At 51.0% G+C, this 26429-nt stretch overlaps 9 protein-coding genes across 9 annotated transcripts; 6 read left to right on the top strand and 3 right to left on the bottom strand.

The window, feature by feature from the left end:
• Positions 1-1753: 1753 nt before the first annotated feature.
• On the top strand, positions 1754-2647 carry CTAM01_15358 (uncharacterized protein; the record flags this gene model as incomplete). Its single annotated transcript, XM_060531355.1, has 1 exon — positions 1754-2647. One exon carries the CDS (start codon positions 1754-1756, stop codon positions 2645-2647), a length of 894 nt encoding a protein of 297 aa, XP_060374056.1.
• Positions 2648-3135: 488 nt separating this feature from the next.
• CTAM01_15357 (SnoaL-like polyketide cyclase) lies at positions 3136-4071 on the top strand (the record flags this gene model as incomplete). The annotated part of the gene is made up of 1 exon (XM_060531354.1): positions 3136-4071. The coding sequence occupies one exon, from the start codon at positions 3136-3138 to the stop codon at positions 4069-4071; it is 936 nt and encodes a 311-aa protein (XP_060374055.1).
• A 1761-nt stretch (positions 4072-5832) lies between these two features.
• CTAM01_15356 (alpha-L-arabinofuranosidase) lies at positions 5833-8004 on the top strand (the record flags this gene model as incomplete). The annotated part of the gene is made up of 4 exons (XM_060531353.1): positions 5833-5958; positions 6020-6481; positions 6540-6656; positions 6718-8004. 4 exons carry the CDS (start codon positions 5833-5835, stop codon positions 8002-8004), a joined length of 1992 nt encoding a protein of 663 aa, XP_060374054.1.
• A 626-nt stretch (positions 8005-8630) lies between these two features.
• CTAM01_15355 (heterokaryon incompatibility protein) lies at positions 8631-11510 on the top strand (the record flags this gene model as incomplete). Its single annotated transcript, XM_060531352.1, has 5 exons — positions 8631-8945; positions 9114-9574; positions 9851-9936; positions 10033-10245; positions 10471-11510. 5 exons carry the CDS (start codon positions 8631-8633, stop codon positions 11508-11510), a joined length of 2115 nt encoding a protein of 704 aa, XP_060374053.1.
• A 293-nt stretch (positions 11511-11803) lies between these two features.
• On the bottom strand, positions 11804-12872 carry CTAM01_15354 (uncharacterized protein; the record flags this gene model as incomplete). Its single annotated transcript, XM_060531351.1, has 2 exons — positions 11804-12617; positions 12688-12872. The coding sequence occupies 2 exons, from the start codon at positions 12870-12872 to the stop codon at positions 11804-11806; spliced, it is 999 nt and encodes a 332-aa protein (XP_060374052.1).
• Positions 12873-13897: 1025 nt separating this feature from the next.
• On the top strand, positions 13898-14972 carry CTAM01_15353 (short-chain dehydrogenase; the record flags this gene model as incomplete). Its single annotated transcript, XM_060531350.1, has 5 exons — positions 13898-14097; positions 14165-14241; positions 14300-14383; positions 14447-14515; positions 14572-14972. 5 exons carry the CDS (start codon positions 13898-13900, stop codon positions 14970-14972), a joined length of 831 nt encoding a protein of 276 aa, XP_060374051.1.
• Positions 14973-15257: 285 nt separating this feature from the next.
• Positions 15258-16886, bottom strand: CTAM01_15352 (uncharacterized protein; the record flags this gene model as incomplete). The annotated part of the gene is made up of 1 exon (XM_060531349.1): positions 15258-16886. The coding sequence occupies one exon, from the start codon at positions 16884-16886 to the stop codon at positions 15258-15260; it is 1629 nt and encodes a 542-aa protein (XP_060374050.1).
• An 859-nt stretch (positions 16887-17745) lies between these two features.
• Positions 17746-20700, top strand: CTAM01_15351 (uncharacterized protein; the record flags this gene model as incomplete). Its single annotated transcript, XM_060531348.1, has 7 exons — positions 17746-17873; positions 18094-18309; positions 18403-18496; positions 18562-19365; positions 19427-19678; positions 19760-19904; positions 19958-20700. The coding sequence occupies 7 exons, from the start codon at positions 17746-17748 to the stop codon at positions 20698-20700; spliced, it is 2382 nt and encodes a 793-aa protein (XP_060374049.1).
• Positions 20701-20908: 208 nt separating this feature from the next.
• CTAM01_15350 (CocE/NonD family Hydrolase) lies at positions 20909-25316 on the bottom strand (the record flags this gene model as incomplete). The annotated part of the gene is made up of 8 exons (XM_060531347.1): positions 20909-22475; positions 22540-22779; positions 22856-22941; positions 23002-23024; positions 23202-23591; positions 23675-23717; positions 23977-24079; positions 24379-25316. 8 exons carry the CDS (start codon positions 25314-25316, stop codon positions 20909-20911), a joined length of 3390 nt encoding a protein of 1129 aa, XP_060374048.1.
• Between the last annotated feature and the right edge of the window lie 1113 nt (positions 25317-26429).

Genomic DNA, 26429 nt, shown 5'->3' with positions numbered 1-26429 from the left:
TTTCAGAGAAGAGGCGATGGCGGCGCAATTATAATCATCTGCTGCATGCCCGGCACAACTGGCAAACGACACACACAATCGTCGTTGCCAGGACGAGAATGTTTGTGAAATCAAGGGATCAATAGTTGAAAGAAACAAAAGAAGGTCTGACAGAAACTCCCGAGCGTGGGACAGGATGCAGATGACATTTTGAAGGGTAACTAGCTAAATCTTCTTCCTCCTTTTGACCTTCCCAATTCGCAATCCCGCATCCCGCATCGAAGCGGCGACGCGGGCCTGGACCCCTGGGTTGAAGCAACGGGACAGGGTCGCAATGCAGCATGGCAATAGGATCGCGGGCCCTTTGCTGGCGGACCATTTCGTGGCGTCGTTCAACGCGACCCTGGCACCATTTTTCGAACAATCAAACACGCCGTTTGAGTCTTGACAACTCTCTAAGCTTCTCAGCTCTTTCCCCGGTTGAAATTAGGCTTGAAGGAGCTGAGATATCAGAAAGCAACCAATCCGGGGGTGGCGTTCGACTCATTGCGACTTTGCAGGATCGTGCGAAAACGTGGTGAAAGGGTGATGAAAGGAAGCTTAGGACGCGGCGTGGACAGGTGCAATTAAACTGGAAGGGCTGAGAGATGGTCAAAGAGGGAAAGGCGGCGCGTTCGTTGGGGTGTTTGGCTGCGCTGCCACGCTGGTCAGCTTTTAGCGTCATGTTCTTGTGCCTGGACTAGAGCCAAGAGGGTGCATGGCGCGTGTGTTGTAGACGAACCGGGGTGCCCAGGGCCTCTCTGAGGAAAGGTCATTCGCTGAAAACTCCAATGAGCACCAGTTAAATGGCACACAAGCAGGACAAGATTAAGCCGAGTTGGATGTGACTATGAGTCTGTGCCTGGATGATGGGCTCGGAGCAGCGCGGGAGATCTTCATTATGTGGGCGGAATGTGGGCAGCTCATGTTCAAAGAAGATTATGGACGAGGGAACTCCGTCAGTCCAATTACTCAGTCTCCTTCAAGTAGGATGGTTGATGGACACTACCGTGAAGGAGTAGTCAACTCCCGACGCCATGTCCTGGATGTTTGAGCTGTCAACCGGGATGTTCTGAGTAAGAACCACAACCAGATCACCAGGCTATCCGTCAGGCCCTGGATGGTGTTCGAGGTATTTTCGGGGCCTCGAAACTGTTCAAAGACCAGGGGGCGTAAATCGGCGGCACGGCTCAGCTGCCAAGCCAATACCCTGCATCTAATTGATGATCGTATGTCAGGCTGCAACAAAATGAGACTGAAATCGGCCACGACCGGGTTCACGACGAAAAGTGGCCGGTTTTATGGATATCAACCATCCTTTGCGATAGTTCTAGGCAGTTTATTACGCTCTCGGATTTCTACAATCATCGGCCCCGCTTTATTATCGGCAGACCCGACCCGGTTCTTCGGCGCTGCCCATGCCGTGTGGATTCCGGCTGTCAGCTTCGGTGGGCTCCCTTGCCGTAAAGAGACAGTATATTTGTGGCTTAGTAGTGACATGCGCCGCTTACGGAGCTGTTGGTGATGATCATGATAGGCTTCTCATGTCCACAGCCACGGTTGGTGATGCAATCGAGCAGAGGATCCGCTATTTGGGACTTTGGTATCAGAGTTTCTGCACGCTGTGCTCGCTGCCTACGACGAGAATGGGGCTACAAAGACATCCTGGTCTGCACATCGATGATCATGTCGAGTTACTCTCTCTAGAACTCATTTCAATGTTCCAGATCAAACAATGTCTTACCCTTCGGAAAAGCAAAAGGAACCGGTGAGCTCTTCCGCCGAAGATACTAGCCTAGGAGCACCTCCTCCATCCTACGAAGAAGCCGTGCCGAGCGCCGCCCAAGATGACCTACCAGAATATGGCAACCTATCAGACAACCTTCACACCGAAGCCGGGCCCTCGTCCTCCACAACTCTCACAGCCGCGACACACAAATTCCCGCCCACGATAAACTGCTACTTCCAATGGGCCTTCACAAGAACCTTTATCCTCGGTCCCTCCAACGAGGAGAGGCTCTTCGCCGCCTCGCCGCACGCGGGCTGGCGCACCAAGAGACGAGAAATCATCCTCCACGATGGGCCTACGGACAAGCACCCCGTCCTCGCGACGATCGGCAAGTGGTGGGCCGCAAAGGCTCAGACGCCTGCGACCATCGTAATCCCGCCCCAGGAAGAACGCGGCGAGACGAGCGGGTTTGAGACGGAGATTACCGGGGTGCCGTGGGGCTTGGATCAAAGTTCCGCCCGCGTGTTTTCGATGACCGTCGGGGTGAAAGAGACCGGGACGGAGGCTAGGACGGAGAGGTTTCAATGGAGGGGCAGTCGTGGCGGGGAGTTCTCTGAGCTTGCTCACGGGGGCACGTATGGGTGGAAGTTGGTTAGGTTGAATGAAGTTGCCGAGGGCGCGGGAGGGAGTAGGCGAGAGAGGGAAGCTGGATACACGAGCGATGGGCATGAGATTGTTGCTATTCTGGCGACGAATTACAAGAGTTTGACAAAGGGGCTAAAGTTCTCGTTTGCTGGCTCGGGATTGACGGGGATGTTGGGGGAGAGGTGGGAGATTGTTACCGTCGCGACTGCGTTGTGGACTTGGTATACTCACATTGAGGGCACTGAGGGTTCTTAATCTTGATGACGGATGAGGCTGGGAGAGAACTGCCATTGCATTCAACATATACCCTTCATCATTGCATGCCCTATCTACTGAATACCAGGATTTCGTTTTCAATCTATGACGTATGTTCATCCAGTTATTAACCGCCTGTAGCAAACCATCTCAAATCTGAGAAACCGTGAAATGGGCCATATGACTCTTCCGCCGCGAAGCAGTGACAAGAATTTGAAGTTGTAAGACAAGAACCGGCTGTCAAGGGATAGGTGAAGGGGCAATCAAGAGCTTTCCCCGGGTTGATGGCGACGCTTATCCGAGCGCCGCCGACGGAAGTGCTTTCCGTCATTTTCGGCATCAACCCCGCAGTCAAGTAAGAAAGCCGCTCCTTAGGTAATCACCATGTTTGTCAAAGGGCGCGTCGTCGATCTCATGAAATAAGAAGCAACTTCTCCTCAACACGATACCAAAACACAACCTTCAGCTTCCCAGGTCTTTGCTCAGAAATGGAGTATCACGAGCCATGGCTGACGGAAAAGCAAACGCGCGAGAAGACTTTCCGTGATGTCATCGCAATATGCAACGACGGCAAAGACTTGACCGGTTTGGGGTGGCTCATCGACACGACAGGTATGCCTTCTGGCTCACGAGGTGGTGACTGGAAAGCAAATTTCGTAAGGCGCCTGAATGAACCCTTGGGACCAAATAGCACCAATGTGGTGAAGATCGATATGCTTCTGCTCAGTAACGATAACGACTTCTTCGCCCGTCTCATCAACAGAACGACGCTCAAGGACTCCAACGAGGTCTTTGAGTTCCAGGAAATCGTCCTTGCTAGTTTCATACGGGATGACGGTGTTAAAGGTTGGCGGTCGTTACGGGACGTGGACGCAATGTCCAATCGCCAATATTCAACAGTCCCTGCTTCGCTACCTCCACCAAAAGCCTCGGCAGTGGCCCCTATGACGGCGGGGAAGCTGAAGGAATTCTATAAAAGATACATTGACTGTATCAATGAAAAGACAATGGAACGGGACTTTGACCAATTTTGCCAGCCGGAGCTTTTGCACAATGGTCGCAAGCTCTCGATTGCCGAGTACATACCTCTGATCAGCGAGAGCCAAGATGCGATTGAGGGCCTCGAATTCTGTGCCTACCCCGTCATCGCGGTTGAAGAGACGCAGCAGATCGCGGCGAGAATCGAGTTCACGGGGACCCCCGTCAAGGAATGGGGAGGCGCGAAGCCTAATGGCGAAGGCGTCTTCTTCGAGGAGTTTGTCATTTATCAGCTCGAGGATGGAAAGATTTCGAGTGTATGGTCGGTCGTGGACTTGGAAGCTTATCGAAAATGCATGGGTCCTGTACTCACGTACGATGAGCACTTGCGCGCACCTCGTGAGAGGATTTCTGAAGTGGACATAGACAAAATTTGGGGTACATAACACCTGTTCTTGCCGAATCTGAGCATAACATATCGTTTATGACGCATTGGTGCCGGAGAAAACAGCCTCTTATTGTACTAGCCATTGAACACAAACTCGCGTTTTGAGAACGATTGGCTTCACTTCGCTATGGTACTTCATGGATAAGCTTTCCGCAACCGGCTTCCCTTAGTTTACATGATGATACCTATTGTCGGCTTTGCTTGATGAGGGGCTTGAATCAATGTCCACTGGGACTGAGCTCGGACGTATCCTGTTAGCTGACCTACTGCAGTTCTCCACGTTCCTGCGCAAGCGGGTGATGCTAGCAAAGCCGTGTCTCTGGCTTCGCCCAAGGATGCTAATTAAGGTAAGGTACTTTGCTATTAGCTAACACCCGGTCTTATCATATGCGAAAGAGAGTTTAAGGCCGAGTTGAAAACGGAGAAGGAAGCAGAGTTGACCAAAGATGCCAGACAAGCGAATGTTCGCGCAATGAGATCGAAAGAGTGAAACCCTGACCTGCCCTTTCACACACGCGGAGGCTCGTGGCAAGTGAAAAGAAACGGCAAATGAGCTACCAGGCGAATGCCCAGAGATGATGCTACATCTTGCATCGAAGCGGTCCAACCCAATCTCAAGAGCCCAGGCTTTACTGCGGGGTGTTGGCATACGGTATGTAAGGCTAAGGTAATGGGAAGGACTTGATGACTGTTGAACTGTTGATGACTTGCTGCCCCACCGGCATCAGGAATTCACAAAACCCGAATACACTATGATCAAGTCATGATGCGTGCCATGCTCTCATCTAACGCCAGGGACAATGTGCTCGCGCACATGGGGCAGACACACTCTCTTTGGCGGTAAAAAAGAGAGCCCCGATATTGTTGTTGATGCGCTCGAATGAGAGGACGCCATCGCCACGCTCGGAAACTGGTAGATGACGAGGGTGGATCCGGGGGATATCCCAGACCAGGCCGCGGACCGCTCCCTCTTTCTCCAACTTCCCCTCATTCTTCTCATCTCAAGAAGTCAAAAGTTCTGCCCTTGTCACCATGTCCTCCTCCTTGTCCTCCAGGTATTTCCCCACAGGAGCGGAGGAGGGGAAGCTTGCAAGGGGGGGTTAAATAACGTTGTCCTCCTTTCGCGTTCGCGCGCGAAGCTTCAGACATCAACCGGTGCGCGGCCGATGTAACGGTACTCTTCACAACTTGTGCGCAAACACCCAATCCAAGCTGCTGTTACTTCTGCTCCGGACCATAGACCCTTGCTCTCTCAGTGCTCGCAGATGAAGACGCGAAATATCAACCGAGCTGAAGCAAAGAAGCCCCCCCTGGTATCCGTAGAGTCCGCGGGGCGAAATCTTGCCAAGACTGCTCGTCCTCGGTCCTGAAGCCACCGACAAGCGACGCTCACGATGTGGGTTCTGCCGTCTGGGCGAAGAGACGTTCACGCCGGGTACCACCTTATCTGAGCAGGATGCGGGGTGATCAGGCACATCAGGAACACCGGTTCATTGCGAGGCGATCTTTTCCAAAGGCCCTGTTCATCCGGGCGAAATGAGCACATGTTCTTCCTCCACCCGGTTCGCATGCGATGCTACGCAAATATGGCAACATTCTCCCCGGTCCATTGAGTCCCTTGGGGATCAGCTCATCGTGTACCCGTGGAGCTTGGGGTTCCTTATAAAGAGGATGCCCCTTCGTAGCCGACTTGATGGTTCCTTCTGTTTGACACCCTCGCGTCATTGCAACCTCAATCTCAAGCAATAGGGAAGCAAACATGGTGTCGCTCAAGTCGGCCATTCTGGCCGCTACTTACGCCGTTTCGGCTGCTGCTGTCGATGTCTCCATCAAGGCATCCGGTGGCAATGCCACCAGTGGCCACCAGTACGGATTCCTCCATGAGGTTTGTGAATCAATGCAGTTTCTTGCCCGGAGGTCTTCCAACTAACATCTGCAATCTCAAGGACATCAACAACTCTGGTGATGGTGGCATCTATGCCGAGCTGATCCGCAACCGAGCCTTCCAATTCAGCCCCAGATTCCCCGTCTCCCTCGACGCCTGGCACGCCATCAACGGCGCCAAGCTCACCCTCAAGAACCTCACCGAGCCCCTCTCTGCCGCCCTCCCCGTCTCCGTCAACGTCGCTGGGGGCAACGGCTCCGGCGCTATCGGCCTCGAGAACGATGGCTACTGGGGCATGGACGTCAAGGTGCAGAAGTACACTGGCTCTTTTTGGGTCAAGGGCTCGTATGACGGTGTCTTTACTGCTAGCCTCAAATCCGCTCTCAACGAGGACGTGTTTGGCTCTGTCGAGATTGAGTCCAAGGCATCGGCCGACGAGTGGGTTGAGCACGAGGTTGAGCTCACTCCTGAGAAGGATGCTCCCAACAGCAACAACACGTTTGCCATTACCTTTGATCCTGCGGTATGAACCTCTTACATATCTCCAAGCTGAGCCACATATACTGACGACTCGCTTCTAGGGCGCTGCCGACGGCTCGCTGGACTTCAACTTGATCAGCCTCTTCCCTCCCACCTACAAGGGCCGTAAGAACGGTCTTCGTGTTGATATTGCCGAGGCTCTGGCTGGACTACACCCCGTAAGAATCTTGCCCAATCCTATCAAATTACAACAAGAACACGCGTCTGACTGATAGACAGAGCTTGCTCCGCTTCCCCGGTGGCAACATGCTGGAGGGCTTGAACAACGGCACCTACTGGGACTGGAAGGACACTCTCGGCCCCCTTAAGAACCGCCCCGGTTTCCAGGGCGTCTGGGGCTACCAGCAAACCCACGGCCTCGGTCTCGTCGAGTACCTCGAGTGGGCATTGGACATGGGCCTGGACGTTGTCATCGGCGTTTGGGCCGGCCTCGCCCTCAATGGCGATGTGACCGCAAAGGAAGACCTCCAGCCCTTCATTGACGACGCCCTCGACCAGATCGAGTTCATCCGCGGACCCGTCGACTCCAAGTGGGGTGCCCGCCGTGCCGAGCTCGGCCACCCGGAGCCTTTCACGCTCGAGTACGTCGAGATTGGCAATGAGGACTGGCTCGCCGGGTACCCCGGCGGCTGGACCTCGTACAAGGAGTACCGCTTCCCCATGTTCATGGAGGCTATCAAGGCCAAGTACCCCGACATCACCGTCATCTCCTCCGGCGCCACCACCGACGGTGATGGTTTCGAGATTCCTGCCCCTGGCATTGGTGATTACCACCCTTACCGCACCCCCGACGCTCTCGTCGACGAATTTGACCGTTTCGATAACGACATTGGCCACATTGTCGGCGAGGTCGCTGCCACGCACCCCAACGGCGGCACCGGCTGGGACGGCGACCTGATGCCCTTCCCTTGGTGGATCGGCACCGTCGGCGAGGCCGTCTCCCTCATTGGTTATGAGCGCAACGCCGACCGCATCCCGGGAACCTTCTACGCTCCCGTTCTTCGCAACATGAACCGCTGGCAATGGGCCGTCACTATCGTTCAGTTCGCCGCTGACTCGGCGCTGACTACGCGGTCAACCAGTTGGTTCGTCTGGGAGCTCTTTGCCGCACACCCGCTGTCGCACACCCTTCCCACCGTCGGCGACTTCGGCCCTGCTTACTGGGTCGCTGGCAAGAACGAGGCTAAGGGCAGCTTGATCTGGAAGGGTGCCGTGTACAACACTACCGACAACGCTGATGTTGATATTAACCTCGCGTTTGAAGGTGTCACTGCTGGCACTACTGCCTCCTTGACTGTCCTAACCAACCCCAGCGGCGATCCGTTTGCGCACAACGATCCCCTCAACGGTGGTGAGACTACTGTCGCTAGCAACACTACTACTGTTGTAGCCAACGCCGATGGTGTTTTCACTTTCAGCCTCCCTGAGCTTAGCGTTGCTGTTCTTGATACTGAGGGTTCCAAGGGTAATCAGACTGCCCGTGCTATCAGACGCTTCAACGCGTAGATGATGGGGCAGAAAGAATAACGGAACCTACTCTGTAATCCTCTCTGTCAGATTAGTGAATTTCGATCATCCACATTTGCATTGCTGTGCTTGAGTGTACCTCCAGTCCACGCGGGTCAAGGCCATAAATGAGCCAGTGAGAGACAGGGATCCAATCCTTGACGTGCTCAACGCTGAAGTTATGTGTAAGCAAAACATCCCGAAAGGAGATACTTCAAAGTAGCCTTCTACAACTACCTTTCATGTGGATGAAGTTGTAGATTTGCGAGCGATTGTGTATCTGTTCAAGGAGGCAGTGCGACTGGGCTTGCGGCTCTATGTATCACCTCATGCGGGCTTACCAGTCAGCCACTGCCAGAACCATGCAGCTGAAGGACCACCGCGACGAATAGCAAGATAATTCGGTCGCGGCTAAGCCGTTGCGCAGCCACAATCGAGTACATACATATGCATCCTCAGCCCACCCCCTTCTTATCAGGTGGACGATCAGGCTTCAAGGCTGATTGCATGTTAAGTGTGGCTTTCTCCCATGGAAATGAGGCAACGCGAAGATGTATTTCTTCTCTCTCTAACAAACATCACAGCTACCGATTTGGACTTTCAACTCCACTTCATTGCAGCTCACCATGTCTCGATGGCATGAACGCGGGTGCGCTCGGCCTGATGTCGTGGTCTGCGATGGCCTTCCATGTTGTCGATTTTGCTACGGAGTAGCATCAATTGAGGACCTCCAATTCGATACTTCTCTCAAAATTAGAAAAGCTCCTGTCATTGGGAATAGCTCTACATATAATCTCCAATGGCCTGCATGCGTCGATTACGTCGACTCTCAACCAGAAATCCCACCCAATGCGTCTACTAGCTCAAGTCTTGGCTCTAACTTTTCATTTGGAAGAATGTCAGGCTCCGAGCGAATACAATCTCTCTTGAAGGGGCCAGGCGCACCTTTGAAAGAGTTCGCGACGACAGAAGAGCCACAGACGAAGCGAAGAAAACCCTCGGTCGCCGAAGATTCGTATCGCCCTTTAAGATGCTACCCAATCCTGTGGGGCAGCCAAGAGATACGAATATTGAAACTGGATCCAGGGGACAACGATAGCCCTCTCCACGGAAGCTTTCAAAGTGTGCAGTTGAATTTCAATAAGGCAAGATACGAGGCCCTATCATACACTTGGGCCGACCTTTCCGGAGACTCTATCAGGCGTAGGCCAATGTTCATTGGACCCTACTGGGATATCATCCCTATTACTCGGAACTGCGAAAACGCTCTTCGTAGCGTTCAATTGATTGGCGGAGGCTCTCGGTCTATCTGGGTCGATTCTCTTTGCATCAACCAGGACGACGAAGAGGAGCGGAACGCACAAGTGGCTCTTATGCCACAGATATACGCTGCCGCCATCGGAGTTTTGGCATACCTTGGCCCAGCAGCTGATGACAGCGATAGAGCACTCAACGCTATTTTCCACTCAATATCTCATCGCAACTGTGGTCATAGTGGAGAGGAAAGTGAAGTCTGCGCAGATTGCCGGATGCCTATTATAAAGCTTCTCAGCCGACCGTACTTTCGGAGGTTGTGGGTGGTCCAGGAAGTTGTGCTTAGCAGAGCCCTAACGCTTTACTGTGGTTCAAAGTCAACTCTTTGGCCTTTCTCGGGAATATTAACCCCTTTTGTCCGTTGTTCCTGGATTATCACTCGGGACAAAGCTACAATCTGCCCTCTACAAAATCTTTTCGGTCTTATGGTCGCCACCAGCAATTGTTTATGCAAGGATCCACGAGACAATGTATTTGCTCTGCTGGGCTTAGTCTCGCGGTGGAATACGTTGCCAATCTTTCCCGACTACAGGCTTACAGTGGAGGAAGTCAGCATTGGTGTTGCGGCATATTTGACGCAGAGATGTGGCCTTGGGATGGCTGTCCTTCTTTTCGCAGGTGAGAACCGACCTCGACAGAGCACTCTACCATCTTGGATTCCAGACATACGAATGCCGTTCCGCCCATCGGAAAGCGAAAATAATCTTTACGAAAGGTTCGTCAAATCTGGAAAAATCAAGGAAAATGAGAAGTCAATATTCGATAACGTCGTGTTGGACACGGGATCCCTCTCGTTACAACTGTCCTCTCCCTGTGATATCCGCATCAATTCTCGGAGCGGATTTCTAGAGGTCACAGCAATCAGGGTTTGCGATCTTCGCGGATTCTTTACTGAGGACGGCAAATTTGCGAAGTCATTCGTTCGACCTGAATGCGAGGACGGCCCAGAAATGAAGGCTACGCTGATCATCCCCGATTCGCCATCTCCTATTACCAGAAGAAGTGTGTATCGAGATGCCACTCAAATCAACATCTCCCACCACATACGACAAGATGACGTTCTTTTCTGGCTTCATGGCATCGATGGATACGCAGTATTAAGACCAACCCGTATCTCTTCAACTTACCGTCTTTTGTGTGCCTGTGATCTATCAATCATGAATCTCGACACCGGCGAAATCTCAAAAAACATGAGATTCAGACCTTTTAGTACCAATGATCACACACAACTGGATGAACAAAAGAGACGTCTCATAGAAGATTTGCGTTTGACTATTGGAAGAGAGAATGCGAAGCCAATGTTGCGGGCGCAAGCAGAGCCTTTCTTGATGAAACTTGCAACATATATCTGCCGTCATCAGAGCGATTCAAAAAACAGTCTTTGGAAGACATGGAAGCAATTCGAAGCCAAGTTGAAGCCTTACCTCGAGGACGAACGGGGAATTCAGTTACTATTACGTGGCATAACTGAGGCGGATCATATTACAATGGCAACTTGGCAAGATGGTACGTCGTCACATGCCTCTGTATCCAAGAGGTTTATGCTGAGGTCCTCAGGGTCTCTATTAACTCTTCTTTGGTCGTTGTTACCCAAGACAAGGCACCACATGAATGAAGCATTCGGTGTGGAAAAGATGTCGCTTCCGTACGAAGAGGTACTAAAGGGGTTTCAAGATTGGGCCGATACAACGAACGAGCTGTTGTTTGCTATGGCCCATTCGGTTGAATACAAATATGAGTTCGTTTTTGGAATTCGTTCATCTGTGTCAGTACAAAAAGCCTGGCTGAGAGCTTTCAAGAGGTTCGAGAACAGGATGATGCCTCAGCCGAGTAGTATTATGGGAGCCATGGAGGCTATTGTCTATGTCTTGAAGTTGTTCCCTCACACGGAGGAAGAACATGAACAACTTTGCTCTTCTACACACGTGCACCAAAGGCTGCATTCTGAAACAAACGAAATTGTGCGGTCATACTCTGCGAGAAACTGTCTGTGGAACTGGGAAGCGGTAGGAAGCAATTTTGAGAAAAGATGGAAAATTCTGGAACGCTTGAGCCAGGACCGGTGGTTAGCATCATGGCGAGATGGACCAATCGATATGCTTGTGGGACTGGAGCAACAAATGTCGATTCGCTATCAAATGAACTCTTTCGGGTTCAACTTGACTCTACCTACCAATGTTACGATCCAGTAAGTTACGCTAAAACTGTATCATGATCATTCATCGATACTTGAGCATCAGAGGAACTCCAGTGTTTGCTACGTTTCTTTTCTTGGTCATATTCAAATAGAGCTTTGCAGCCACGTCACAATGCATCTTGCCCCTCAGAACTCACAGATGGCAGTCCTTCAAGAACCGTGAGATCATATTATTATGAATTGGGTTGATAGTGAACATGAGTACATTGGTCAAAGACGTAGGCGTTCGCCAGACTAAAACGTTCTCTTTTCATTTCTTGAGTACTAATTCATGTTGGCTCAACTTGCTCAAGGGGCACCACCATCCGAAAACTTCAGTTCCTGGCCGGATACACCCTTCAGTACATTCCCAATGCCAGGCACTTCGCCGTTTCCTCCTTGCATAATCGCAGCATAGTTATCAGCAATGAGCTGGATTCCGGAATCAAATCCCTTCTCATCAAATTGACAATGGCCTCCCACTGGCTTGTTGTTGGCTGTCTGAAGCTTGTTGATTGCTTCGGTCTTCATTCCCTTGTCCTTGACAACCTTTTCGTACGCCTTCATGGTATCGGAGATTGATCCTTGCAGGTGCTGGAGCTCCTTCTGGGTGCTTTGATAGTGAAGTCGAGTTCTCATCAGAGCGTCGCGAGAGGACTGCGATACTTCGACGCGGGGTTCCATTGCACCGCAGCCAAGTAACACTCCATTCCCGGCGAAGTTACCCATATGGGCTGGAATGAAGTATCCAGAAAGCAGAAGGGATCCGCCTGAAATCCCAGAGAAGAAGACATTAGAGGAATTGAAGGCCATGTACTTTGGCAGGGTCTGGAAGACGAGATCGTTGACTGCTTGAGCGTGCGCCACGCCGTCTGTGCGATTGAACCCAGAACCCCCTCCCCAGTGGAGGTTTCTGTCCGGAGAAAGTACTGTGACACCCGCCAAATTGTTTTTTACGCCTTGATTCGGCATTTCGAAGAAAGACGAGCCGCTGTCACCGTGTAGCAGGACGTGAAGCCCGAGGTTGCCCTTCGCGCCTGTTGTCTTGCCGCCCCCGGGTACCTTGCTTGCTGTTGTAAATTCACCTGCCGGACCACTGATGCGGAAGCGAATTTTCAAGTTGCTAGCTCAAAAATTAACGCTTGCTCCGCTGAAGGTGCATAGCGGGGTTGTTCTTTCCAAGCTTCACTTACTTGATTGTTTCTGTAGTATCAAGAATAATGGAACCATCCTTTGCGGGCATAATACCTTGAGGTATCTTGTTCGCTCTGTCGGCAGGAGACTCTCCCCCTGTCTGTTGTGGTAGACACTGAACACCACTGAGGATAAGGACAAGCGCTAGCGTCAGTGAGCGCTGAAAGTGGAAGATCAACTCCATCGTAACTGCTATTGATAATTCGAGTCACTCTAGGAGGCAAGCTAGATAAGACGATAGGACCTGGTTCCTGAAATTGGGAACGGGAGCCCCAAGACCATATATCCATTCATTCAGTTGCTCTACAAAACACCTTTTCCTCTCTCACGAACAGTGGTGATGGCAGTTTTACCACGAAGGTTTCCTCGCAAAGAGTTTCATCTGAACTATCGACGGATGTTTTAGGTCGGATTCGTGGCTCCCGGGGAGGGGACGAGTAAGGTGGAGAGCCAGCAAACAGATGAACAAGGTTTCGACTCGCATAGGTTCGTTCGTGATTTGTGCTCTACCCTGAAGTTAGGCATGCTGCATTGAGCCATGGGAAGCCAGTTATGTTAACAAGTAACATCCTTGATACTGCGAGGTTGCCATGAAACTGTTGCAAACACAGCTCAACAGGCGGTAGATGCCTCTACTGCATTGACAGCCCCAAGTTGTGAAGTTGTTTTTCTCATGGAGGAATCACGTTGAGTCTCAACCGTCAGTCATGGCAATCTTGATAGCGGAATGTGTGATGGATCCTGCTCAGATCTTCGCAAGGAGTAGAGCCAATTGGGGGGCAGCGGTTCGATATTCCAGGCAGAGCACCGGCGGTGCTGTCAATAAATGGAAGTTAGTGTCGAAAATTGAACATGGTCGACATATCACAGAGCCAATTTCCTGTAGGCTTGAGCCATTTGCTAGATCTCAGAGTAGTCTATTGCTGTTTCTGGCGCCTCTTCAGAAGAGTTAAAATGCTGCGATAAAGACTCCGGCCGGGATTCGACCGGCCGACGGCTCACATCCGCCCCAATGATCCAGTGCCAGTGGACCGAAGAGCCCCCACCAGATGTCCCCTCCTTCGGACGACAGCGCACCGATGCGGAGATCTGTGGTGTTGGTCTTTTCGAATAAAGATCGCAGCTTGACAACTCATACGTATTGCTGGTTTTCAATCCGGCGTTATTGTTATTTCCAAGTCCTTCAAACCAGCAAACAATACCTCCAAGATGTCGATGTCTACTGAAGATTGCGCAAAGTCCCGGGAGGGCTTCCCCCGCCCGTTCCCCAACACACCATCCAACGTCCTAGACCAATTGAAAGTGACGGGTAAAGTCATCGTGGTCACTGGTGCTGCTGATGGTATTGGCTATGCTGTTTCCGAGGCCATGGCAGAGGCCGGCGGCAATGTTGCCTTGTGGTACAATTCGTAAGAAAAGGCCTCTCTGGCATACTGCCTTGTCTTTGGAGCTATTCGATGGCTAATGACGTCACAGAAATGATGCTGCAATTCAAAAGGCACAAGATCTAGCAAGCACACACAGCGTCAAGACCTCGGCTTACAAAGTGGATGGTTAGTTGACCGGATGGTTGAATTAGTAGTAGGAATATGAAGGCTAACATCCATTCAGTGTCCGATTTCAACCAAGTTCAAGAGACTATTGCCAAGGTATTGAAAGACTTTGGCAAGATTGATGTGTTCGTTGCAAATGCTGGTGAGTGACGCAGTGCTCGCCACACGCTTTGGTTCTGACCTAGTTGTGACTAACTTCATGCAGGAATGGCCATTTCAAAGCCCATTCTGGAGCAAACCCTAGATGAATACAGGAAACAGATGTCGGTAAACGGTAAGTCGGCCAAGACATGCTACCTTAGAGAATTTCCAAGCTAACACAATCATCAGTGGACGGAATCGTGTACTGCTCCAAGTATGCTGGTGAAGTATTCAAGAGCCAAGGCTTCGGCAATCTCATCATCACTTCGAGCATGAGCGGTCACATCGTCAACGTCCCTGTTGATCAACCCGTCTACAACGCCACCAAGGCTTACGTCACGCACTTTGGAAAGTCCCTAGCCCGCGAGTGGAGAGAGTTTGCCCGTGTCAACATTGTATCCCCAGGATTTTTCGACACCAAGATGGGTGCTGGTCCAGATGCTCTGCAAGAAGCATACCGCATGGCAGCTCTGGGCAGACAAGGCCACACTAAGGAGATCAAGGGCCTATACCTGTATCTGGCGAGCGATGCTTCTACTTACATGACTGGTAGCGATGTCCTTATCGACGGCGGCTATGTCTTGCCTTGAGCGGCCACACGCCAAGAAGACGCGGAGTTCAGGGGCTACGATTAGAAGCGGTAGAGATAATAGAATGTGCTCAATATCTATGACTCTTCTCGTACCACAGAAATGCTATTGATGAGTTCATGGGTGGGCTCTATTTGAGAATTGCATGGATAATTGACCGTGAACTACAGGCTATCGACTTAGTTATTTCGACGCGCAGATACCCCTCACACCCTTCTCATTGTGCAAGTGCCCGTAGATCCTCCTCAGAGCGGTTTTATCCTATTATACTTGACCTGAACACCTTCACAGACGCGAGCTGCCGTGCACAAATTTCTTATCGAAGTCGATTCCAAGATCCTCGAGCACTCTCTTAGCTACCGGACGACCACCTCCCCAGACACCTCCGCCTGGGTGCATGAAAGGTCCGGCAAGGTACAGACCCTTGATTCCAGGCACGCGGTATTGAGCGAGGGCAGGTGTGGGTCGGTTGGTTCCCATCTGGTCTGCCGCCATAGAAAGACCGGCAATGTCGCCGCGTTGGAAACTTGCGCTGTCGGACTGATGGTCCGGAGGAGCAACAACGTGATAGGAGCGAACTATGTCGGGAGTAAAGTTTTCTAGGTACTTGGAGAAGTACGAGAAGACTCTCTGCACCCAGTCATCCTTGATGCGATCCCACGCAGCCCAGCCGCCGTCAGCAGGCTCTGACTTGCACATGACAACACAGTGCAGCAGCGACTTGCCTGGCGGGCAGCGAGTCTCGTCACCTGAGCTGATACAAGAGGCTCCGATCATGATGTTCTCTGGGAGGATTCCTTGATTCATCTCGTCGTAGCTCTGGATAAGGTCTTTGAGGTTTCCTGGGCAGCAAGTGTTCATGACAGCCTTGTCGGCGATTGGCCCTGCTTTAAACTTGAGCGGGCGTTCGAGAGCGGCGTGAACGACGAGAAGACTGAAATCAGAGGTGCGGGTGTTCGAGGCGGCCGAAATGACTAAAGGGTCGATTCCGTCGACGAGGTGACCGAGATTGTGGGGATGAATTTGCCCGATGACGGCGTCCTTTGCCCTGAGTTCTCCAAAACGAGTTCTGACCCCGACCGCACGCCCGCCTTCGGTGATGACTTTGATGACTTCTGTATCCAACTTGACGTCGCCGCCGTGGTCTTTGAGACAACGAATAACGGACTCTGTCCATACAGATCCAGAGCCTTCGGGGACGCAAAGGCCATATATGTCGAGAAGTCCAAATGCCAAGTAGGCCATTAAGCCCGTGCCGGTCGATTTTGGATGAGCAAGTTGAATCTCAGTTACGAATCGCAGCAACGCAACTTGTAGAACCTCGCTTTTGAAGTATCTCTGAATGATCTCCAAGGAGGAGCTGGTCGATGCCATGACAATTTCCTCGGCTGATGGACTGCTGGCAATATCCGCCGACATGTCGCGGGGAGGTTCGAACATAGAGGGTATCAAAAGCTCGGTGATTTGTCGACATTTGTCCACAAATACATTGTAGGCATCGGCGTCTTCCGACGAGAACTCTCGAATGGCATCGACGGTCCTGTGACGCTCTCTGTAGATGGGTAGGACCTTGTCTTCCATGACTATGGCATAGCATGGGTCTAGCTGCTTGTAAATGAGGCCGTACCGAGACTGCAGACCAAGTTCATCATGAGTGATCATGGGGTTCGCGAGAATCATTTGATGAATGGCGCTGTGACGTTCGCTGATAAATCCTGGCTCGGCCATCTGTAGGCTGGCCACCCCACCTCCGGGGTAAGAAGCCTTTTCGAGGACAAGGACCTTCTTTCCAGCTACCGCCAGATACGCGGCTGCGGTCAAGCCATTATGGCCGGATCCCACGACAATGATATCCCATTCAGTCATGGCTGGCGAAGAGGTGAACCTTCCCACTTTGGAGAAATCGGTGGCCATGATGAAAAAGGAGCGCGGTAGGTAAGTCTTCCAAGTGAGGGGGAGCTATCGGCGAATGGCACTAATAGTATCCTAATATTCGACTTCTGTTGAAGTAAGGTGACAGAGGAAGAAAGTGAAGATAGAGGAGTATAGCATGAAGTATTTAGAGAGCGTATGGCATCATGAGTCGCCTTTATAGTCAGTACATCTACACCAGATTAGTCCCAGCACCTTGGAGGACCGGGGCCAATGCTTTACGTTGACACCCTAGTTGTTGCAATCTTAAGGTGCTTTACACATTTCTCCACCAATTTTGACATACGAATACCTCGTATAGGACTAAGGAGCGCTTGGTCAATCTGTACCTGAGTTGTCTTTCAGTACAGGTCGCGTAGAGCCAATGGACGACCTTTTCCTTACTGGTGACATGAGGGTCGACGCTTCGATAGGTGTGACCAGGGTGCATCCTCTACGGATGGGCGACTGCAACACGAATCGCTGGTATGAGCCTCTGTTGCTACACCGCAAATCGGCGACGGACAGTTCATAAAAGCCGATCTTTTAATTCGGCCAAATAGTGATCTGACACGCCGGTAGTTGACCCGGGCGGTCTCGTGCATCCGCGTTAGATGCCGCCCCCACAAACTATGTCCCCGCGATTCTCTATTCCGAGAGGGGTATATAGAGCTATGAAAGTCCCCCGCAGCCTCCGAAAAACACTCGAGGTCTTTGTGGCAACTACCTCACAACCTCCGACGACACCAGCCTACCTCAGCAACAACCCGTGGCAACTCCATAACAAGTCGGAGACTCAGATTGGTGACAGAATACGTCTACGTTCTACTTTTCCTACTTCCGATGGGGTCGAAGGAAGACCATGGCTCTGAAATGTGACATCTGTCAAGCCGAGTTCCGCCGTACGGAGCATCTCAACCGCCACTTTCTTCGTCATCTCGGCGTGCGCCCTTTTGCGTGCCCGACGTGCACCGCTAGCTTTGCCCGAAGGTAAGATGTTCTGAGCAACACGAGTCTCGCATGTCATAGGTTGATAGGTGTACAATCGCCCCGTTGAGGAGGCCCTACCCGAATCAAGTGGCTGATCTTCAACCCCGGCAGAGACTCTCTTCAGCGTCACATGCAGAGTCATGTAGACGTTGACTCTCCACCCACAGGCTCCGATACTCCGAGGAAAACCCGCCGGCATTGCGTTCCTAAAGCTTGCCAGCATTGTGCGCGCTCGAAACAGCGTTGTGATGGTGCCAATCCTTGCGCCAGATGTGAATCCAGGAATCGTTCTTGCCTTTATGCAAATGACGACCGCCGTAACCCTGATTCTTCCCAGGACTTTCGGGCACCAGTATCTGAGACCGGGGGAATTTTTGATGGGCTCAGTTCATCGGGTTTTCCTAGTCAGATTGCAACAACCATCAGTAACGAAGTTGTAAGTGACTACCATCTTGTAGCTTCCCTCATGAAACCCCCTTTATGGATAAGGAGAACGGTAATCTGCAACTGAACTTACGCAACCTTGTAGTTGCCAGAAACTCAGGTGGAAAACTCGCAAGAAGAGCCACCTCAGGAACCAGGCCCAGATGCCAGAGACAATTTCGCTGCTCTCTGGAACCAAGATGGGCTCCAATTGGAGCTGGATCCGCTATTTCGCACACCAAGCCAGTGGTGCTTTCCATTTTCGACAGCTAATGCATGGCTGAGCTGGGATGATTTCCTGAACAATGAGTTGGCGACACAAGAAAATACCACGGCTGCCCCTATGGCTGATGAAGATGGCTTGCGGCCTCAGCTTATCTCGGAATATGCATCTAATGAAAGACGCAAAGAAGCCCAGGATTGTTCTGTTCGTGCAGAAGTAGACGGCGCAGTCTCAGAAACAGCTATTCAAGAACCTACGCCAACTTCTCTCTTATCAGAAGATACCCCAAGGGCAATTTTTACTAATCACTCTCAACTTTCTTCTACCTTCGCGAATGCTTTTCTGCGTTCATCGGCTTTCAGTCGAGATCACGACGACTCCACGGAGATTGAACAGAACCAGGTCCATCGAAAAAGGCACTTCGTTACCCATGGTCTCGAAGACCTCAGTCGAATTGCAGGTTCTTCCTTCCATCCCGAAGGTGTCGATGGAAATGAGGAGGACTGGGATCTTGAAGCCTACGACCATGTTCCGAGCTTAAGCCCGCAAGCTTACTCGACTCTCCAAGCACAGTTTGAAAAGCTAAATGCGGACACAGACTACTGCAAAGCATTCACAGATAAGTCATTTCCATCTCGAGAGGCCGTTGACGTATACATCCAATCTCATTTTGAGCACTACCACCCTATCTGGCCTTTGCTCCATCAAAAGACTTTCGACCCAGACCGTGTTCATTGGATACTCCTGCTCGCCGTTGCGGCGACAGGGTGCGGGTTTTCGAAGTTTGGCACACTAAGTGATGTCTTCCTCTTGCAAGAGCTTCTGCGGCGCTCGATCAACCTTTGTGTAAGTTCAAGTCGAAGCCTACCGGTGCACAGAAGGCAGTCTATACTAACAACCCGCAAAGTTGGACCTTGACCCTGTGCCGGATGCGGCTTCAGAATTGTGCTTGACACAAGCTGTATTACTGGGTCAGATAGGGTTGATGTTTTCTGGAAGCATGTCTTTCGCCGAGCACGCCCAAAGAAACATGTCTTTACTCGCGACACTTTGCCGACGAGCAGGCTACTTCAGCGAATCTCAGTCACTCTCTGAGGATATTGCACCCCTGCCAGCCAGTTGGAAAAGATGGATTTTTGCGGAAAGCAAAAGAAGACTTGTGCATCTCTCATGGGTAATTCTCCAAATCCCCTTTCCAGTCTGTAAGCGCGTAAAAGCTGACACTGCAATTGATCTCAAGCTATTGGACGGTCAACTGGGCTTGTTCTTTGATTTGCCTCCGACTATACCCACAGATCTCCTACTACTCCCGCTGCCGTCTGACGAAGGACTTTGGGCATCGGATTCTGCAGAAATATGGGCAGATCAAGCCTCCAGATCACCAAGTGAGCAATGCCCTGTACGCCGCAGATATTGAACAAGACCACTAACCGGTAAGACTTAGCCAATGACAGCCTTCTTCGAGAACAACTTGTACACTTTTGGCGTGACAAGAAGGTAAAGGAAGGCTTGAGTAGCTTGAATAGGCTCTTCCTTACTTTTGCCGTGTATCGAGACTCCGCGAACAATCAAGACGCAATTCACTACCTTGAAATTTTGCGTGGCGACGAAGACATAAAGCCGCCGACCGGCAAAATTCAGAGGATCACACTTCAGCACAACCACGCTTTCAGCCTCCTTCTCCATATGCCTTTACGGGTACTCACTGCATTTTCTGGCTGGGGCGTTAGCCCTCAAGTTAGAGAAGCTGCAGACGGGAGACTTTCTCTATGGCTCCGCCAGAATAAGGGAAAGGCGCGTGTGATTATCTATCATGCCGCCAAATTGTTCTCGTATATTCGGAATCATCCCACTTGTGGACATCATGAGAATAATGCCTTGCTGTACGCCACACTCTCCATGTGGATTCACACTCTTTTCAACAGGCATCAGACGAGCTCTCTCAGAACTCATCGTCTTGATAAACCAAATCATCAAGAGGCCTTGGTTCAATGGCTATCAGGGGACTCTGACTTCCGACTATACGTGGCGGGCATTGGAGATTTAAATGATGAACGTGCATCCGATCGTTTGGTTCAAGAGAGTGTGCGGATTTTGACTCGGAAGTCGGGCTGGTCTTTGGGTCTGGCTGTAAGTATGGTCATGAGGGCGCAATGGAGGTCGAATCGTGGAATACGATGATAATCTCTCTTGTTTGGGGTCTCCATTTGCTACCCTATTGTCGAAGAATCTTTGTCGCTGTCAGAGACCTCCCGTATTACCATGCAATTGGATTGAAGGTGTAATACCATTCAAAGACAATCAAATATCACCGATTCAAATTCTGAAGTCAGTTCGTAGATCACTCATGTTACAGTTCCCGCGGTGTCTTGAGGTATTTACAATAAAGCTAGAACTCCAAATCCTTCTTGACCACGATATTCTCATCTCCGATCACCGCAAAAGACTTATCTGCGTCAAAAGACTTTGGCAACTTCTTGAAAAGAGTTTCAAGCTTGTTCTTCTCGCTTAGGAACTTTGCCGCGGAGGCTCGGTCTGGGAACCAGTACTGCTCGAAAGCCGCCATCGTGTGCCAGTCGGAAGTGGCAAAAGGCGTTCCGGCGAAGAAACTGGTAGTATCCTCGGGGGTTACTTCCCGGTTGAGGACATATCTCATCAAAGATGTACCGGCTCCGAGTTCTGTGATGGACGCTGCTCGACTAGTAAGGTCGTTTTCGATGTAGGTTGCGTCTTGAGACTTTGCTAGGAAGATCAGCAGCAATGCTGCTTTGATTTTACGCTTCTCAAAGAGGATGGGGTCAAACAGACTCTCCGCAAAACTTTGACTGAGGATGCCTTTCTGTGCTGAAATGTCTGCGAATTCGTGTTTACCAGCAGAAGCTTTGTACTCGGGAGCTTGGAATGAGCCCCAGAGACCTTTCAATGACGTCCACCCTAGGGTCGTCACCGCGTCCCAAGGCTCCAGACCCCCGTTCGGAACGCCTGGAATACTGGAATGAGGGAGTGCAACAGCCTGAGTATAGTTCCGGAGGATGGGAACCACGTCGGAGATATGCTTCGTCATTGCAGCATGGACGTTTGTGTATTCCTCAAGAAACTTGTCTTCCGCCCAACCGGGGATCCGTCTACAGGCAATGGTCATCTTGACGAGGGGCCTCTTTTGGCTATACGCTTCCTTGACCGGTGGTATAACGGGCAACAACAGATGCGAGTCGTATCTCCCGCCAAAATGGATGACATGGCGTCCTTTGTTAATTGTGGAATTATGCCTGGGGATAGGAGCACCTGGCGGGTACTTGCCGTAGTCGTGTCCAGAGACTACGAGGCTAAGTCGCTCTCCCGCCCGGAATCGACAGCTCGTGGGCTGTATCTCAATCTCCACAGGCACCACATCTCCGGCTTTGAGAGGCTCCAGATCTCTTCGATGGAGATGAACTGGTTTCCATGGGGTCGAGGCTGTCTCATCCAACTCGCGTCGAGAGGCTCGAAGCCAACCGAAACCAATGGGGCCGGTATCGACAACTGTGATCCATGGGAAGTACACATCATTTCCATCTTTATCCTTCTTTCGCAAAGTTATGAAAAGATCCAGGTTGTCGCCACCATCAGTCACTTCGACCCAGAGTTTGAGCTTGGAATGGCCTGCAAACTCAAGAGAGTTTCGAAGAGGAAGCTCGAAGGCAACTTCACCCTCGCTCGCATCGTATGATGTTTGGCTCTCCGCGCGCTGAGCAACCTTGCTCAAGCCAAAGCTTGGGGTCAGGAAGTACTGCGTATATTGGGTTTCTGGAATTGGGAATGCGTCACTGTATCGCCACTCCCCAGTGTAGTAGCGCTCCCTCATGGTGTAACGAACTTTGGGCCAGTACTGAATTTCTGTCGATAGCCCGAGCAGATAATGATCGAGAAAAGCCTTCTGGCGGGCCAACGACTCTTCAGTAACCGACCACTCCCATCTATCATTCATCACACAAAGGTTAGCGACGCTACTTTTGGCGGCGATAGTGGAGAAAGACTGACTTTTGATATTGATGGATCTCAAGATACTTGACCTGAGAAGCGATCTTCTCCCAAGCGTTGAGTGTCCCACGTGTGTGTATAGCATGATCTCCCCACCCGCAAATGATATATGCCGGGGCCATGATTTGAGAGAGAGCTGGAATCTTGCTTTGCCAGTACTCATCGAAGTATGGGTGCGTCTTGGCCCCATCCGTCGTATCCTCGACGTAATTCTTTCCCCAGTTGAAGAAGTACGGATAGCTTCAACCATTTCTAGTCAGCTCCACTTCATGAAGGATCTAGTCCAAGAATGTTCTAAAAGAGGGAGAAGACTCACACGGCACTGAACTGGGTTTCGGGAATTCCGCCTTTCAAAGCCATTTCGCGATACATGTCAGTCATGCCGTCAATTGGAATGATTGCCTTTCATCATTTGGTGGTTAGCAATTCAGATTGATCCGAAGCAGGGATAGGAATACATACCGCAAGGGATGGAGGTTGTTCAGCTGCTACGAGCCAAAGCACCATTGCATAGCCACTGGCTCCATACAAGGCAACCTTGCCATTTGACCAACTCTACTTTACAAGCCATTCGACAAGATCATATCCTGCAAAGATATTTCAACTTAAAAATGGCTCATCCTCCAATGATAATGTTAGAAGATATCAAGACAGGCACTTACCATCGATTCCGACATCTCGAGAGTAGTAACTCTTGTCGCCATCCGACTGAAAACAACCCCTGGCATCTATGCTGGCAACAATGTACCCGTGACGACACCACCATCCCGGATCCGCCGCTTCAAACTCGTAGTCTTTGGTGATGCGAGCTTTGTCGAAGCCTGCACTTGGTGGGAAAACTGCAATGTCGGTGGCGCCGTCTTTGCTGTAGACGCTGTAGTTGAAGATCACGGGCAGTTTCGTGCCCTCCAGGTGACGAGGCCGGTAAATGTTGCCTCGCAGGATTGTGCCGTCTCTAACTGGGATGGCAACATCCATATCGGAGACGATGTGACCATCTGTGACGGTACGAGGTTTGGCATCCTTGACGCCCATTACCTGCGGGTCCCAGGCTGTAGGCGATATCAGCAAGTACTTCAAAAAACCTCGTTGTGTATCGTTCCGCGAAATTCTGGCACAGTAAATGAAATCCTACCTTTGATGAACTTTCCCAGTCTATGGGTCTTTGCGAGTTCGGCCTTGAGAAGTTCAACATCAGCCATGTATTTTAGGTCTTGATTATTCATCGATCAGTGATAGAAAATTGTAATTGTTCGAGAGTGGGAAGGGTTCATGAGATTGTGGGATTAATGTCCGTAGGATCAATGACAACTTGTATTCAGTACCTAATACACCTCAATTGTAGCTCATATAGTCTCGCTCTTGCCCTCTGACTTCAATACTATCACCGAAGTTTCCGACTCCAATGACGAATGCGATCTAAGACAACCCCAGAACAAAGTGAACATTGCGGGGATCGGAAATCGTGGGGTAGCGGGGCCGACGCCGGTTGGTGGGGCCGATGATGGTTTGCATCTCGGCAGCAGCGCTCGGCTCCGGGCTGTGATGCGCGGGGAATATGGGGCATCGTGATCCTTAACTTGCGGTAGTACATATTAGGTTTGGGGGCAGTTTACTCTATGTTTTAAATAATCACACAGAGACAGGTTCCTGAACTCGTAGGGTCGTCTGTCATCTTTCACTGTTATACTCCTGTCGTTGGGAGCTGAGACTTTGTAGGGGCATTATGTAATAATATTATCTGTGGCTAATGATAGAGTAGAACCCCCTATGAGCTCTTAACGTGCGTTCATGCCGTAGACCACAGATCCCTCTCCCGGATTTCCTTAGTGGTTGCACTGGCTGGCGGGCTTCTGGCCCTTAACACCCTGAATGCAGTTGTTGGTGACATCAAGAACGTGGTTCTTCAGCAGAGCAGTGCAGGCCGGTCCCAGAGTTCCGCTGAAGTTGTTGCTGGTGAGGTTCAAGACTCCCAGAGTGTCGAGCTTGCACAGTCCCTCGGGAACCGATCCGGACAACTTGTTATCGCTAGCGTCAAAGACGGTAAGGTTCTTGATGCTGTAGTCTTTAGGAAGCGACCCGGACAAATCGTTGCCCAGCAGAAGAATCTCCTGAACGTTCTTCATGTTTCCAATGCTCTTAGGAATGGATCCGTTGAGCTTGTTGTTGGCCAACGTCAAGTAGATGACAGGGGAAGAGCCAACGTTGCTAGGAATGCTGCCCGAGAACTTGTTGTCGTTCAAGAAAAGGACATCGAGGTCGAGGTTGAAAGCCTCCTTCGGGATGGGACCGGAGAACTCGTTGAAACGCAGATCGAGGAAAGTCAAGTTGAGGTCGAAGACACCAGTTGGGAAAGGTCCGGAAAGCTTGTTGTTGCTGACGTCAATTTCCCACAGCCACTTGAGAGCCGAAAGGTCCTTGGGAAGCGATCCCGTGAAGCCGTTGCTGTTGGCGTGGAAGAAGGTGAGGTCGGTCAGCTTGTCGAGGAAGCCATCGAGGACCAGGCCCTTGCCCTCAAGTCCGAATCCATTGAGATCGATCCCTGACAGGGCGTTGTTTCCGGTGTTGGGGTTCTTGGCACAGCTGAAGCCGTCGAAGTTGCAGACGTTGTTTCCGGTCCAGTTCTTGGTGACTCCTGACGGGTCGACGGTTATCTTGTGCTTGAAAGATTGAACGAGAGAAAGATCTCTCCCCAGGTTCGAGCCACTGGAGGCGGCGGGCGCACCGAGCGCAACGGAGAAAAGGAGCGACGAGAAAAAGAGCGAAAGAGGAGCCATTGTGGAAAAAGAGTGTATGTCGAGACGATCAAGCAAGTGAAGTCACGATATTTCCCGCCGTGGGTAACATGGGAGCGCCCAAGGATTTATGTGTTTGCCAACCGGCCAGTCCGCATTCAGTCCGCCTACCTAATTTCTGCTGAGTTTCGACAAGTCACCGGCTTACGGCGCCTTTGAGTTTTCGTATTTAAGTGTATCACGACTCGGTTTTATTTCGCCCCCACAAATGTGCTGATGAACTGAGCTGCAGTTGTTTATTAACCTTCGTACTAGGGCGTCCGTGGGGCGAACAAGATGAACACACAATCAAACTGATAATTCCGCTTGGAACTCTCTAAAAGCAAAGCTCTCTTCTTCTACAAATTGTCTCGGCGAAGCGGGAATTGCTTTCTTCTCAATTAGCTTCACCGATACACCTTCAAGCACCTCTTCGAGGACTGTGCACTAAGTCAGACGACGACAGGTCGGTGTTCATTGGCAAAGTTCTAGGCGGTATTGCAGCGTCCACAACGGATCTATCACCCAGTAGCACAAAGACTATAGCGTATTACAGGCCACATTCGAAGGCTACAGTTACTTTGTATACAGCGAATCCACTGCGATGGCTTTCAATCGCAGCCAGCAGCACTGAGGCGTTTGTGCGGGGACTACAAGACTGTGTCCATACGGCCAGCGATTTAAAGCTAGAAGTGTGCGTCAACCCAGGATTTGATAGGTAAATCTTCAAGGCCCGAAAGGTTAACAAGAACAAAAACCGCGCCAATATGACAGGTCAACTGACATTGACATCATGGTCATTCAACTTCGCCGATGCCAGACCGGCCTATTCTATATGCAGTCTATAACACCGGCCTTAAATGCAACGTGCCATAAGTCAACATACCCACTTCCTGGCACCCCCCTGTTTCTGGCACCACAAAAACGATGGGATCACAACCCAACCTCCTCATTACTATTAACTATTGATCCTCAACCACACCCACTACAATACAGCTGCCAGCCTCACTAGGGCATTCAGAGTCGCTGGATTCAGCCGTGATAACCTCCTTTTCACCCGCTTCGATTTGAGCCCGATGGATATCCCTGATGTTCGCGAACTTCGTATTGGGATCG

The sequence above is a fragment of the Colletotrichum tamarilloi genome (assembly GCF_030869305.1).
Source record: "Colletotrichum tamarilloi strain Tom-12 chromosome Unknown Scaffold_159.1, whole genome shotgun sequence".
Lineage (NCBI taxonomy): Eukaryota > Fungi > Ascomycota > Sordariomycetes > Glomerellales > Glomerellaceae > Colletotrichum > Colletotrichum tamarilloi.
This window is presented reverse-complemented; position numbering and strand designations above follow the sequence as displayed.